We start from the raw sequence: 15,064 nt of genomic DNA, 5'->3' as shown, positions 1-15,064 counted from the left end.
AATAAAAAAAAAGAAATATCTGTATTTAATTATGAAAAATATTATTTTATAATGTAGAACAAAAATAACGGGATTTAAAAATAGCAAGACAAAAGAATAAAAATAATTATAAATAACAAAAGTAAAAAAATTGAAAAAAAAAAAAAGTGTAGTAATAACTTATGAATTTATGACTTTTCTTTTGGGATGACTTAAAGTTATTTTATACCAAAGACAAACCTAACATGTCGTGGATGATTTGAAATAGGGGCTAAGGGAGAGACGACCGAACAAATATCTCAGCTGCCTTGGTGCGTTTTTTACCCGCGGGATATATTAGCGCCCGCTAATCCCTATGGGTTTTACAGACGGCTGAGCACGCGTTACTCTCACTCTCTTTCTCCTCTTTAAATTTTACTTTTACTTTTCTCTCTCACTGTACACTATACTATTACCACTATTATTATTCTTTATTCCCGTATTATTTAAAAATATATATATCAGAAACAAAAAGTAATAACTGCAACTCATGTGTCAGCCTCAAAAAATATATTTTTAATTTACCAACATTCAAATTTCTCATGAAACTACTAAATTAATTTGTACACTTATTTAATCAGCCTCACTGATATAAATTAATAAATTTTACCAGTTACAATTGATATTCAACATTAACAATATGAAAAAGTAATAAATGGCTGATATATTTATAAATATGAAAATAATAACGAATGATGAATTAATAGCCGAACCAAGTTAATATATATTAAATATTATGTGGTAATATGAGAAAAAATGTCGCGTGTACGTGAATAGAGACACGTGACGACGAAAAATTTGTAGGTGGTTAGTGGGGCGTATCGTCTATACAGTCGGTGTTCAATGACGATGTAGATGAGGGTTCATAGCAGCCAGGGGTCACTGAAATATCCGTCACAGCTGCGGTTTTGTGCTAAAGTATCCCACGAATTTATTTTTTTTCTTTAGATTTTCTTAGACGCTAATTATTTATTCACGTACATTTGGCTGACAAATCCTTTAAATATCAAATAAGTTGTTTATTTAATTTTTACTAATTATTAAATACCTTTTTTATTGTTTTAGATTAAAGATTATTTTGAATATTCAAACTATAATTTACCCTGTAAAAAAAAAAACCGGGGTAAGTCCAGGCGGTGTTGGTGTTAAAATTTTCGGTGTTAAATTTCAACATCGAAAGCGGTGTTAAAATAACATCGCCACCAGTGTAAATATTCTTTACCGGTTTTAAAAAAATTTCCTAGTGTTAAAATATTTTTCGATGTTAAAAATATTTTACTTTGTGAATATTTTTACACGGAAAAAAATAAACTTTAAAAACTAATGTTTGAAATTATAACCCGAATTAAGAAATTTTATAATACGTGTTGTCAATTTTCTAAGTATCAGTTACGATTTTTAAAGTTCAAATAGAAATTTTTCTTGCATAGACAATAAATTTCAATACTTATCCTGTAATTATTCACGTTTTAATCATAAACGAAAAAATTACTATTTAGAATGATAATTTTTACTGATCACTTTATCATTATATTACTTGCCGTTCTCAATTTCTATATTCATTTTTTTCCGTGTACTTACTCGATCACTACAGGTAAACAGTGTTTTTATTAATTAATTAAATTATTGATGATTGAAATGGTGGGCGTGAAATTGTGTAATTTTTAAATAAGTCACAAATAATATCAATAATTATTTAAATAAGTACATACACATTTGAAAAGGATATGTTCTTGTATATAAAAATTCAATGGTTAAATATTTTGTGTCAACTATTTGACACCATTAGGTGAAAATTTAACTAAAGTTGAGTGTGTTATCTGATCTCAACAAGTTTTAAACCTGTATTATTGTTTGACACAAGTATAATGTGTTAAATTAACACAAGAAATTGGGTGGACCGTTTGGGACATGTGATTTGTGTTAAATTTAACACAAATTTTTCTATTGTGCAGCAAATATTGAAATTTCCTCCAGATAATATTCATTAAATTTTTATATTTTTTTATATGTTATACATTTTTTAAAAATTTCTATACGTGGAATTTTTCTTTCTACACCAATTCACCACCGCCAAATTACACTGCCTACACCAGTGTTATTTCATTATAACACCACGCGGTGTTAAATTGAGTTCATTATTAACACCGCTCTTTTTACAGTGTAGATACATGAATAGATTTTTTTTTGTGATCGTTAAGATTTTGGGTTGAGATCAGTAATTCCTAAAACAGCCTGTTAAACTTAGTATTAACATAAATATAAATGAATGAGAGAAATATATAGTATAAAAAAGAGATGAAGGAAATGTCAGGGGTAAAGTATGACCGCGTGCCATGAGCACCTGTGAGTTCCGCGTACTTCAGAAGAGGATATATAGTGTCATATACATAACAGTTTAGTGTCAAATATATCTACATATATACATATGTATTACTTATATATATATACATGGATACAGTAGTAGTAGTAGTTGTAGTAGTAGTAGTATATACTACAGAGAGAAGAAGTTGAATAATGTGGGTGCGAGAAAGTAAAGCGGACTCTCTTCCTAATCTCCTAATCCTCAGCTTCCTTAGGAAGTCGTTTATTAGTCAACCACGCTGGGCGTTTTACGTCGCATTCAAGACGACTGAGACTTAACTTCTACTATACTACTACTATTACTACTTTGTGGTTTTTTTGAGTGACAAAGCATCAGTATGGGCGCGTATTTAATCACTTTAAAGTATTAATAAAAAATAAAAATAGTTACTTTATATTTTAGGAATAAACATTAATTTTTACTGGGAATAATTTATTTATAATCTTACTTATGAACAAAAGTATTTTTTATTTGAATTATTTTTAAAAACGATACAGGTTTAATTTAAATAAAATTGGAGCACTGATAAGTCAATTTAATAATCTATCAACTTTTTATAATTTGAAATAAAAATTTAATTTTGAAAATATTAAACGATCCGGCGGAAGAAAAATTAACGAGTTTTTATTTTCAGTAAGCAGTTTACGAATTGGTTTAACCCGAATGTTTAAAAGCTTAGGTCAGCTTAAACCAAAACTAGTGTATATATAGATATATATACATATAAATAATTTGTTTAGTTTGAACTTGACTTAAAAGCAACAAAAACAAATGTGTATCTGGAACTTGAGAACGAAAGTTGGAAAAATAAGAAGGCGTTTCCAAACAATACGTCCTCTATATTTTACAGCGATGCGAGGTGTAAAAATCGACGGACGGAAGTTCACACGAAAAAATGTTTAATATAAATGTGGAAGTTAAATAAATATCTGTTTATATAAAGTTGAATTTTTCTCACAAGGAGGCACTTTGACGTCCCCTTTTGTTCAGAATGTCGATCACTTGCGTGGATTTTTCCTCTTACGTATTTTCCGAAGATTTTAAATTTATTTTCTCATCTTCTCATCAATACACGTATACTAACTAAATATATCTATATATATATTATGGAGAGTTAAATAAGGAGAGATGAGATTGAAGCTGGCAGTAAGTGCACGCAAACTAATATAAACCGGAGCAACCAAGCAAGTGAGTAAGTAAGCTAAAGAGTACAGCAACTTGAGCGAGTCGAAGCGACGGGACCTGACGTTCTGTAGGCAGCTGAGATAATGGGAAGGAAATCAGTTCATTTCTATGTTGATCCTACGAGAATCCTATCCTAGATAGAGTAGTATAAGTATATAGTACATAATATGAAGTAGAGTATAGAGTGTCGGTTATTGGCCTATGCTATGAGAGATTCTGAAATTCTTCGCCACTTTGTCGTCAAGAAAAAATCGAACCGGAAAATCGACCGCGTCCGGTTACTTCTATTTCTCTTTATTCTTTTGTATTCATTTAACTACACCATAAATTAAAAATGTTATTAAAGCCAGTCCAGATCTCTGTGTATCGAAATTTGAGTAAAAGGCAGAGATCCGTCGCACTCGCACGACATTTCATATTTAACTTGCGGTCAGATATTTTTGTTGATTCAATAATGTATTATACAGACTAATTTTATTCATTATGGGCGTTACTAAAAACAGGAAACCGGAAATTTTTCAAACGACACTTGTGCAGTACTTTATGTCATTTTATTTTTTGTTGTACATATATATTTAACAGTCCTTTAAAAACATATCTATTCTAGTTGGGTGGTCTTTTCTTTTAATTGTTAAGTACTTTTAAAATGTTATTTTTTTATAATCAAAATATTTATAGATAATTATGGTTATGACTTATGATATTTTAAATGGATTCATTAAATTTTTACCATAAATAATTGAATATTTATGATTGATGTACATTATTTTTTGTAAATTATTTATTAATTATTCAAAAAATTTAATACGTGATCAAAATTTAATGTCATGTGTAATTTATAACTATATTATCTAGTCAAAATTTCTGAAAAATAAAAACATTGATTTTAAATCATAACTTGTACATATATTTTTACTATAAGTCATATATTTAAATATTTTCAGAACTCTAAAAAATTAAATATACGAGAAGACCAAATGTGTGACTGAAAAATGATGGTTAAAAAATTTTTGGAGTCATAAATTATGAATTTGAAAATCATTCACAAGTAATTTGAAATGCTCGAGGCTTATTTTTGTGAATTTTTGTTTTCGTGTCTTATTTTCAAATTATAGACTGAGAAACAAAAAATTCGGTTGCAGTTAAAATTTTATTGCTATAGCTAAATATAATAGCAATCAAATATTTTATTAAATCAAGTAAATCATCCCTAATTTATGAGATTCTCATGAATTATTTTTTGTGCATTCAAAATTAAATTTTTTACATAAATATACCACGTAAATCCTGTGTACTGGTTGAATTTTGTTAAAATGAAAAAAAAAAACTTTTTTCAATTTTTGGAAGATTCACTTTCTTAACCCAAAAATAAAAAAAAAAAAGTTTTACATATGATTCAAAGTTTATCTAATTTTTTAAAAATATATAAGGAAAATGTAAAAGATCTAAGGTACTTAGGATTAAAAAAGTTCAATTTTTCATTAGCATCCTCACTTTACTGAGCCTCGTCTATAATATTTTTCAACAATTACATAAAATAAATGAGGGCTAAAAATTTTAAATAACTTTAATTCGAATCTACTCAATAATCAAATAATTAATTTTTTGTCCAGTTAATTAAAAAATTTTATAAATAAATAATAAGTAGAATTAACTTTGTTATACTAAGAAAGCAATCAGGATAAGGGATTATAAGAGCGTGATACTTTTAGTTGACTTGAAATAACTTGGATTACTTTAGTAAGAGGGCTAGAAAAATTTACCCCTTACACCTTAACCTCAGCCTCGTCCGTTAGACTGCGATTTTGTGGTACAGACGAGACGGGAAGAGAAGAGACACCAGAGACACATAAGGCGAGTCCTGAACTCCCCGGGGAGGGTTGGCTAGCCGAGCAATTTGTCAACACTATTAAAGAAATAAGAGGTAAAGCAATACACAATATATATAAGGGTTGACTCGGAGCACATCTGCCAAACGCACCGACCAACCACTATACAAATATATATATATACGTATATAGATATTTGTATGTACACTAGTAGACTAGTTAGTTAGAATGTGATGATAATAAAAGGGGTACTGAATAATGTGACTTGTATAATAGAGAACTACATAGGGGTAGTTGTGTCGGGCCACACTTAATGTGACCGTATGGCTACTCACCCCGTTGGCTAAATATTGGGATTCACATTATTGTTGGCATTGATCAAGTAAACTAACAGATTTTCTATACACGCTCTTTTATCATCATGATAAACGAGAGGTTAAATATATGTCAAAATATATGATCTATCGATAACTAAACTTTCATTTTAATTCATTTATTTTTATTTCAACTCAATACTATTTACTATTATTGTTATTATTGGTACTAATAAATTAACACGTTGGAATATAATGTGTTACACTGATAGAAGGATTTCTTAATAGCATTTAAAAATATTTCTTCGTATTTAAGAAATCATTTCTTTGCATTTAACAAATATTTTTTACTATTTAAGAAACCATTTCTTAAATACTAAGAAATATTTTTAAATGGTAAGAAATCCTTCTATCAGTGTATACAAAATGTTGAAAATCAAATGATACACAGAAAAAAAACATGTCTTGGCGTAAAAACTTTTTACTCGTTCCAAGAAAATTTGTATTTGACTTAAGAAATTTTTTGCGAGAAAAAATTCTTGTGCTAAGAAATTTTTTCTAGTCCTAAGAAAATTTTTGTTTTTATTTTATAATGCAAAATTTTCCTTGCGCCAAGAAATCCTTTTTTTCTATGTATTTTTATAATACTGAAAGTAGAGTAGATTTGAAAAAAAAATTCTTTTCTAAATAAACAAACAAAATAGGGGAGACCGGCTATGGTTGTCTCACGGGTTGGTTGTCACAGCGGTCATTTGTGGCGATCGGTTCATCGATCGGTGTCCAAGAATCGCGACGGCATCATGTCCCTTTCGCCACCGATTTTTCAACGCCGATGAATGTTTGTATTTCGTTCGTTGTTGTCTGTTACGATCGCTGTGACAACCAACCCGTGAGACAACCATACATGGTCTCTCCTACTCAGAAAAAAATTCTGAAAATTCCATGTCAATAACTTTTGAAAATCTTTATGTGCAAACTAAAAAAAAAACTTTAATTTACCCAGAAATCTTTTTTATAAAAAAAAAAAAATTGTCTGATGTCTGGTACTTTCAGTATCATGTATTTTTGGTGCAAGAAATCAATCATAATGAATTTATTGAGCTCAAAATTCAATTTACTTTTTAAAAATTAAACTTCCATACTCTCAAGAAACTAAAGACATTTAATTTCCCGGCTCTTATCGTTACTTTACGACGTCGTTGATCGTAACTGAAGCCCCTATTAATTATCCAAGTATTCATTATTATCGTAATTTCTATTCATTTTAAATTGAATTTTAAACAAAAAAAATTACTTTTTTATAATTATTCAATCCAATTACCTAATACTCATTATCTTAGCAATTAGTTAATGATAATTTTTTTTTTATATCATAAGTTTAAAAAATTCATTAAATTGTTGACTGACAAATTGTTGGGCTTCATATTTAAAAACTGTTTACATGCCGAGAAAATTGAACATTTATTCAAATCAATTTGAAATTTTGATACTTTCAAATTGAAAAAAAATTTGGGGTGGTTTTTGAAGAAATAATTATAAGTTTTGAATGCATTTTGATAATAAGTTCCATAAAAAATGTATGAATTTTGGGTTAATCGAAAAACCAATAATGTTAAATAAAAATTAAAAGGAAACTTAAAGTATTAGTGTCATTGGAATAAAATCGAGTTTAACCGGCACGATGTCAGTGAAGGTTCAAGCCCCGGATAAGTCTGCCTTATCCCGATAAGCCGGTGAGTTAATGAATCACAAAACAGGTGGTAGTATCTTTCTATCGTCTAGCTAAACTTCTTCTTCTTCTTACACATTTTCTTTACATTCTCAGACAATTATATATTAGCTAATAAATTATAACACTCTAGCTATTAATATCTTCATACAAATATACATTTATTTCTCCTTGCTACTACAATAACATGCTCTCTAAAAGTAAATTATCGAAACTCACTAGCAAATAGTAAATATTCGATACACGTAAACAAAAAATTTAGTCCAATTCACTACAGTGGCCGACATCTCAACTACACACTAGTAATTATTTTACACCAAATGTCGTAAAATTTCCCTCACTAAATTTTTCAAGTGACCACACGAGCAGTAATCGTTATACATATAAGTGTCGTTGCTAAGTTGCTAAGACATAAGTGTGGCTGTCAATACTACAGATCTTTTCACTCCAGTCGATGATGGAGTAACTAAATGCAGCTGTTACACTACTATTTTTTTAGGTGTAATTCAGAGTTACAGTCGTCCTTTCTAATAATTAATCAGTAAAATTCACTTCGAATTAGTGAATATTCACTGGGAACCAGCTATAACTGGTTGAATTAGTGATATACTTATAGCTGCAGAAATAGTGACTATCCACTGATTCGCAGTGAATTCCATTAATTCATTTTTAGAGATTACCACTTTTTGACGTAACGATCATCAATCTGAATTAGTGAATATTCACCAATTTTCACTATTTCAGTTCTACAGAGTGTACTCTCTAAAAACGAATTAGTGAAAATCGCTATTTGGCAGTGAAAAGTATGATACTATTTGAATTAGTGATATACTTTTCACTAGTAAACAGTGAATAGTCATTTTCACTATTTTAAATTTAAGAGTATGATCCATGCTTTACTCTCTAAACTTGAAATAGTTAAATTTTCACTGCTTTTCCCAGTGATCAACTAATTCACTGGAAAAAGTGAATTTTATGTATAAATAGTGAAAATTTTACTTTTTACACAGTAGATTTAAAACATTACTTTTTAAAATCACTGGGTAAATGAGTGTATGTGCACTAATTCCAAGTGGTCGGCTTTTAGCTGTGGCAAATAGTGAATATGCACTGTGAATTAGTGATAATTAACTATTTCAGGTTTAGAGAGTAAGCATTTTGATATTGCTCTTTCCACATTCAAATATCCATTTTTTTTTTCAAAATTTTTCATTAACTTTCTAACTTTTTTCTTTAATTAACACTAACCACACTCTCTAAACATGAATTAGTGAAATAAGTGAATATTCACTAATTCAAAGTGCCGATCAAACCACTTTTTGAAATTAGTGGTTCGATTCGGACTCTGAATTAGTGAATATTCACTTATTCATGTTTAGAGATTACATACGTTTTTCTTTTCAAAAAAATATTTATTGTTGACAAATACCGTTGGAAAAAAATAACAACTTATTTACCTAAATACCAAAAAAATATTTATTGTTTATCTTCGTAACAAAATATTTTAAATTATATTTATAAACAATTATACTGGAATCAAAAGTGTATAGTTATCCGACGGTAACACGTGTGTTAAAACATATAAGAATGATACGCATGATAACAGAACTTGGTCATACAAATAAGTCATATATTTTTAAATGTCTTACAAAATAAGTAATGGTACCTTTTCAAAAATAATTATAAAAAATAAAAAAAATGATCTTACATTTCATTTTCTCCAAAGGCTCATGGCTGAGTTGGTGGCCAGGATTATGGAGCATTGAGGTGTCATGATGTGTATTGGCGTGAACATCGTGATGGTGCATAGCACCTTGAAGATGGTCACCGTGCAATCCAGCCATGGAGGCTGCTGCAGCGGCATGCTGGTAGTGCTGGACCGATAATCCAGTCGCTGAACCGGTCACCAGGTCCTGGAGACACAGTTCAGTATTACCGCCACCTCCGCCGGCGAGTTCGAGGCCACCCCCGCCCCCGCCGCGCTCCATACTGTAGAAGGTTAACGTCGTGCCGACTGTTCCGTACACTTCGGACAATAATACTGCCCTCCACTTGTTAACAACAACAACAACACACTTCAATAAATATTTATATTAATATTAGTATCAATACCAATATTTATCTCACAAAATATATAAACACTAAGTACAATTCTTTCAGTTCATCAGCTTACTGACATGTACAACATCTAACAAACATTTATAATTTTCAAAATATTTAGTAACACACACAATTATTTTATTAAATAATTGCTGTCAGTTTCACTTCAATCACTTTTGCCAGCTCAGTATTTGCATCGAACTTAAATTTCATTTAATGTCAAATTTTTTTTTACAAAAATTTCACTGTTCCAAAAAAAATATCCAATTTAATCCTAAGTTATTAAAAAATTAGACGTACACTTAAACAAATTAGTTAATATTTAAATTCGTAAATAAAATAGTAGTCCAAGGCTTGATCTGATCAACGGCACCAGTAACAAAAAATAGTTGACAATATTTTCCACATAACTATTTCTAGCCCGACTTTTACTTAAAATACTACCACTCGCGGCTACAACAGTTACCGTTATGAAGCTACAATACGAGATTCGCCACTCACCTATAACGCGAGCTGTCGCGGTATGTCGTCAAGACCAGCCTCCGCGATTCCGCGAGTCGACGCACACAGTCCGAGTTCAGTCTACGTGTATTGTAACACAAACCGCGTGACAATGTAATTAAATAAAACAATATAACATAAATTAGTTGGTAATTAACATCCAACATCCAATATATTAACACGATTCTTTCGAAGACCGTAAATAATTGTCGTTTTATTTAAGTACTTTAATTTGTAAAGTTAAGTCTTTGGAGGTTGTAAAACAGTAGCTATTAACTAGTAACCAAAGCTCATGGCTGGTGATTCGGAGCTTTCAGGCCAGGTATGACGGTAAATATTTTTAACCAGGTGAGCAAGTAGTCACAACAACAATTGTACCGCCGCGTTGTAGATTTCAGTAGTGTGTACAGAGGGTCGACGAGGAGGCTTAACCGATAGAGCCTTTCGGACTGGCTGCCGGCTTAAGTCCGTAAGTCGCAGTAAGCTCACGGATCTAGTGGTCTTGGGTGATGTTATACACTGTGCTTGTACGGTAGATGTGCTAGATCTGGCTAGCTGGCTTCTGTCTAGCCTAGTTGTGTTGTGTTGTATTGTGTTGTAGTGTAGCTTGCGTAGTGTTGAGTAGTAGCCGCCTAGTTATAGTCTTCCCTCACTATTATACTCTCTATTCTCTCAATACTAGTCTTCTCTATCCTGGTTGCCGGCTAGCCAGCCTGCCTGCCTGCCTGACTGTCTGACTGCGCCGCTCATGTTACGATCCCAGACTTACTCCCTCTTCATCTCATCCAGCTTCCATAGTATCCCTTCTCCATCAACACTGACACACTCACCACTACTATGATCAACAGTACAACGAATGTGTGCTTGAGCACCAACACTGAACCAACGGCAACGCCAACGCAAGTAAAAGAATTCACGAGCTTCGTTCCTCTGCCGCTTCTCTTTGGGTGCGCTATCTGATATGCTCTGTCTCTGTCTCTGCTGTGTGCATGTGTGAGTGTGTGGTAATTTTAGTGGGGATGGTGTTGCAAATAGTGGGGATAAGTTAGCCACTCCTATTGGTGGTGATACCCGACGAGGATTTAAGTATAAAAGGTAATGGTGTAGTCAGCCCCACTGTTGGTGATATGCATCACACAGCCACTCGATCTCTGTGTATAGTTTTTTGTATTTTGGTAGTGTATATTCAAGTACTCGCCGCTTCAACGCAGAGCTTTTCTGGGTGATGTGTGATATACTTTTTCTATTCCATGATACACCTTTTCTACACAGGTTATATATATTTGTATAAGTTACTTGTGTAGGTATTGAGATTCTCTTATTTTTTTTTTTTTTTATTTCTTTATCAAGTGTTGAGACAAGGATATGCTGAGGAAAAAATATATATATGTATATCTATAATAATATTTTACATATTGTATGTTTATTGTACATAAGGGTAAATATTTTAAAATTGGAAAATAAACTACGAGTGGATTTATTTTTAAAATTGCTTTTATCTTTCTCTTTTCTTAGAGTTACATATTTGATTTTAAATTTGTTTTGGAACAAAGGAAGACTTGAATAAATATAAAAAATAATTCAATGTTTTATTTAATGGCTAAAATTATAAGGGAGGTGGGACAAAAATATAGTAATGAAAAAATAAATACACTAGTTTAATTTGAAGGTAAAGGAGACAAGAGATATAAAAATAAAAAGTAAAAAGTAGTGAATGTAAAGGTCGCAGGAAAGCACTCAGTTCGTAGCGTGGATTGAGGCAGTACATACGTCAACTCTGAACGTTGACGGTATGGTTGTAGAAGATGAAGAAGTACAAAAAGAAGTAACGAGGAAGTAGAGGAAGAAAAGGTTGTGGGAATAAGAAGAAAGTAAGCAAGGTTCACGAGAGACAAATGACAGTAAAGCCACGCCTACAAGCCTGCGGGGGCGTTGTTTAACGTCCTTACTGTGTGGACAATTGAGCATGTGTAATATTGTGGGTTTGTGAGGAGTATGTGTGTGTGGTGTGATTGAGGTAGGAGAAATACGTGAAGAGGGGAATCGTTGATTTTTTAACGGAGAACAAACCCTAGCCTCGACGTGCTCGTCACTGTATCCAATGTATATCGGGTAGGGTATTCCTTCAATCAATTGTGTGTGTGTGTGTGTGTGTGTGTGTGTGTGTGTGTGTGTGTGTGTGTGTGTGTGGGGGTGGGTGGGTGTGTATATGTATGTGCACATGGACATGAGAAAGAGACAGTGATATAACAAGCAAGAGAGATCGTGAGTATGAAGTAGTAAATGTGGGAACGTGCAGAAATGTTCGGTTACCATTGGATTGATGTAGATAATATATATAGTATCAACTAGAGTATATATAGTTATTGTAATTTGATAATTGAAGGATTATGGATTACCTGTATTGGCTTCGTGGTCGTTGATTATTATTGGCTCTTTTGATTCATCTGATCTCTCAAACGTATATACATATATATATTATAATATCAACTGTTTATAAATAGATTAATGTATTATGAATTATGACTAAAGTTGTAAAATTATTATTTTTAAAACAAACATCAATAAAACAATTAAAATTTAATATATACAATTTTTCATCAAAAAATTATTCATATATTTATTTTTTTGTTTATGATAAATTATGGGAATATAATTTTTAATTGTAAATTTATTTTAAGATATGCAAAAAAAAATTGTTTTATTTTATATTTTTATTTAATATCATTTATTTGTTATTAATATCAGCAATCATGTAATTTCTTTGGACAAGTAAACATGTCGGCGAAATGTAGTATCATAAAAGAGTATGTATGTCTATCATCGTCAGCTACAGAAGGTTGTAGATATAGATAGATATAGATATAGATATATAGATGTGTATACCTGAAGATCAATTGACGCCGACGTGCTCAATTGTGTTTTATTAATGATAGTAGACGAGTATGGAGCAAACAGTATATGCTTTTTTCTTGTAAAACCGCTTTTTTTAGACTCCTATCGAACACTAGCGAAGATAACGTTTTCTTTGTGTCTGTCCACTGTACGATAAAATAGGACAAAGAACTCAAGTACGGATCTCATCGATTGGTGTTTTTTTTTTTTTATTTATTGTTATATTTATTTATTTATTGATCAATTGACGGAAATAACGAAGCAATTATTGGCTCTGACACATCGTTTAATATTGTTTATCAGCGATCGTACATCATTTTTCATTTTTATTACTTTTTAATTTTTGTTTCCAATAAATATCTGTATCGATGTTGACATTTTTTTATTTTAAATATAAATTGTACACTCTTCTAAAGATGAAATATTAAACTGAGGCAAGATGGAACCTACAAATTTTTATAGAATAAATAAAAAAAAAAAAAAAAACAATAATATTGTTTTAGATCAAGAAAGAAAAAGACTTACTGAGTACTTATAATTTATATAGAAAAACAACTCCTATATAAATCCTATAAGTGTCAGCTACAGGACAAAATTATATATATATAGTCGTTACATATATAGGCGTTAAAATTTAATATTTATCAGAGCCTAAACATACTACAAAAGCCTATTTAGGCCTATGAATTCTACACTTTTTATTAGGATCTAGTAGACCTATATTTAACATATTTATTTAAACACTCTAATACCTACTCTCTTAAAATGAATCAGTGAAAAGAGTACTCCAATCAGTGAATATTTACTGCACAATTAGTCCCAAGTATATCACTAATTGAATCAGTAATATACTTGGGACTGATTCGCAGTGAATATTCACTGATTTGCAGGTCTTTTCACGGATTCATTTTAAGAGAGTAATGTGTAGTCGAAATTAACACAATTACCAAATAACATTGAAACACCATAAGCAATCTATGTAGATATTTATTACGCCCTGAAACATGTTTTAAGTGACTACAAAAAATATAGTTTTGCTTATGGTTTTAAACAGTAGGATACATATTTGATGTGTGTTAAAACAATACACTTTTCATAAACTTGATGGTTTTAGAGTGAAACCTATCAATTTAAATTTAAAAAGGAAGATGATGTTTTTCTGATATAGAGTCGTTATGCGTATAGAGTGCTAATAGGGCTTCGTTAGGTCTACGAAAATATTTTAAATTAAAGAAAAAAGTAAATTAGAATTTAAAGGACTAAATGTAGAAGTTGGGAATTGGTCATACGTAGAATACGGCTTAGTCAGAAATTTAACAATTTATCCTATCAAATGAGAATGAATAGATTTTATAGGTCCTAAAAAGATATTAAATTTTGATTTTTTAGAATCCATAAATAGCTAAGAAGAGTATAAAGTATGAAAAATACTTATTTAGGTCCACTTAAGAATATCAAGTACTAAAACGTCTAAAATTGGTCTATTCAAGGATATTGAGTACTCAAAGCGAAGTTAAATTTCGACTCGGGTAATATTAAAGGAGTATTATTTATCTTTCTTAAATTATTTGTCATTTAATTTTAAACCAAATATCATTTTCTTTACGAATTTTTATTATCTCCTTGGGATTTCAGACAAGTATATTTCAGATCGTAATTTCGCCAATTTCACACGCTCAAAATTCGAATGATACCCATGACTTTACGATCGGACACGATACTAAAATGTGATACGTTTGAATATAAAATTCTTCTATATAATATATATAACACATAATATATTTTATTTTCTGCTGAATGCAATATACTTCATAATAGTAAATGTATTTATTACAGACAGAAAAAATAAAAGAGGTGACTTAAGACTTTATTATGTAGATGAAACTTTTCGGGAAAAAAAAATGTTTTATTTTTTTAAATCACAACGTTATTGACCGAGTTAAAAAGTTTTTACTAAAAATATCTTTTATTGTAATTAATTAACTAAAATTATCAAGAAAATGCAAATTAAGAAAAACGAAGTCAATAGTTTTTTTTTTTCTAGCCTATTGACTGAAAATTAAATTTTTCCTAATCATCTTTTTGAAAAGTCTTGATTAAAAATATTAAAAATTTGAAGAAATAATTT

At 30.4% G+C, this 15,064-nt stretch overlaps 1 protein-coding gene across 1 annotated transcript in view; it reads right to left on the bottom strand.

Annotated features, from left to right (window-relative positions):
* LOC130668303 (pituitary homeobox x) overlaps positions 1-10,872 on the bottom strand; it is a 32,751-nt gene extending 21,879 nt beyond the window's left edge. Inside the window, exon 1 of the mRNA XM_057470528.1 lies at positions 9,149-10,872. Coding sequence (XP_057326511.1) covers positions 9,149-9,428 — 280 coding nt within the window. The 5' untranslated portion in view covers positions 9,429-10,872. The remainder of the gene's footprint in view (positions 1-9,148) is intronic.
* Between the last annotated feature and the right edge of the window lie 4,192 nt (positions 10,873-15,064).

This window comes from Microplitis mediator, chromosome 5 (genome assembly GCF_029852145.1).
Source record: "Microplitis mediator isolate UGA2020A chromosome 5, iyMicMedi2.1, whole genome shotgun sequence".
Taxonomy (NCBI): Eukaryota; Metazoa; Arthropoda; class Insecta; order Hymenoptera; family Braconidae; genus Microplitis; species Microplitis mediator.
Note: the sequence above shows the minus strand (reverse complement) of the source record. Positions and strands in the feature narration are given on the sequence as shown.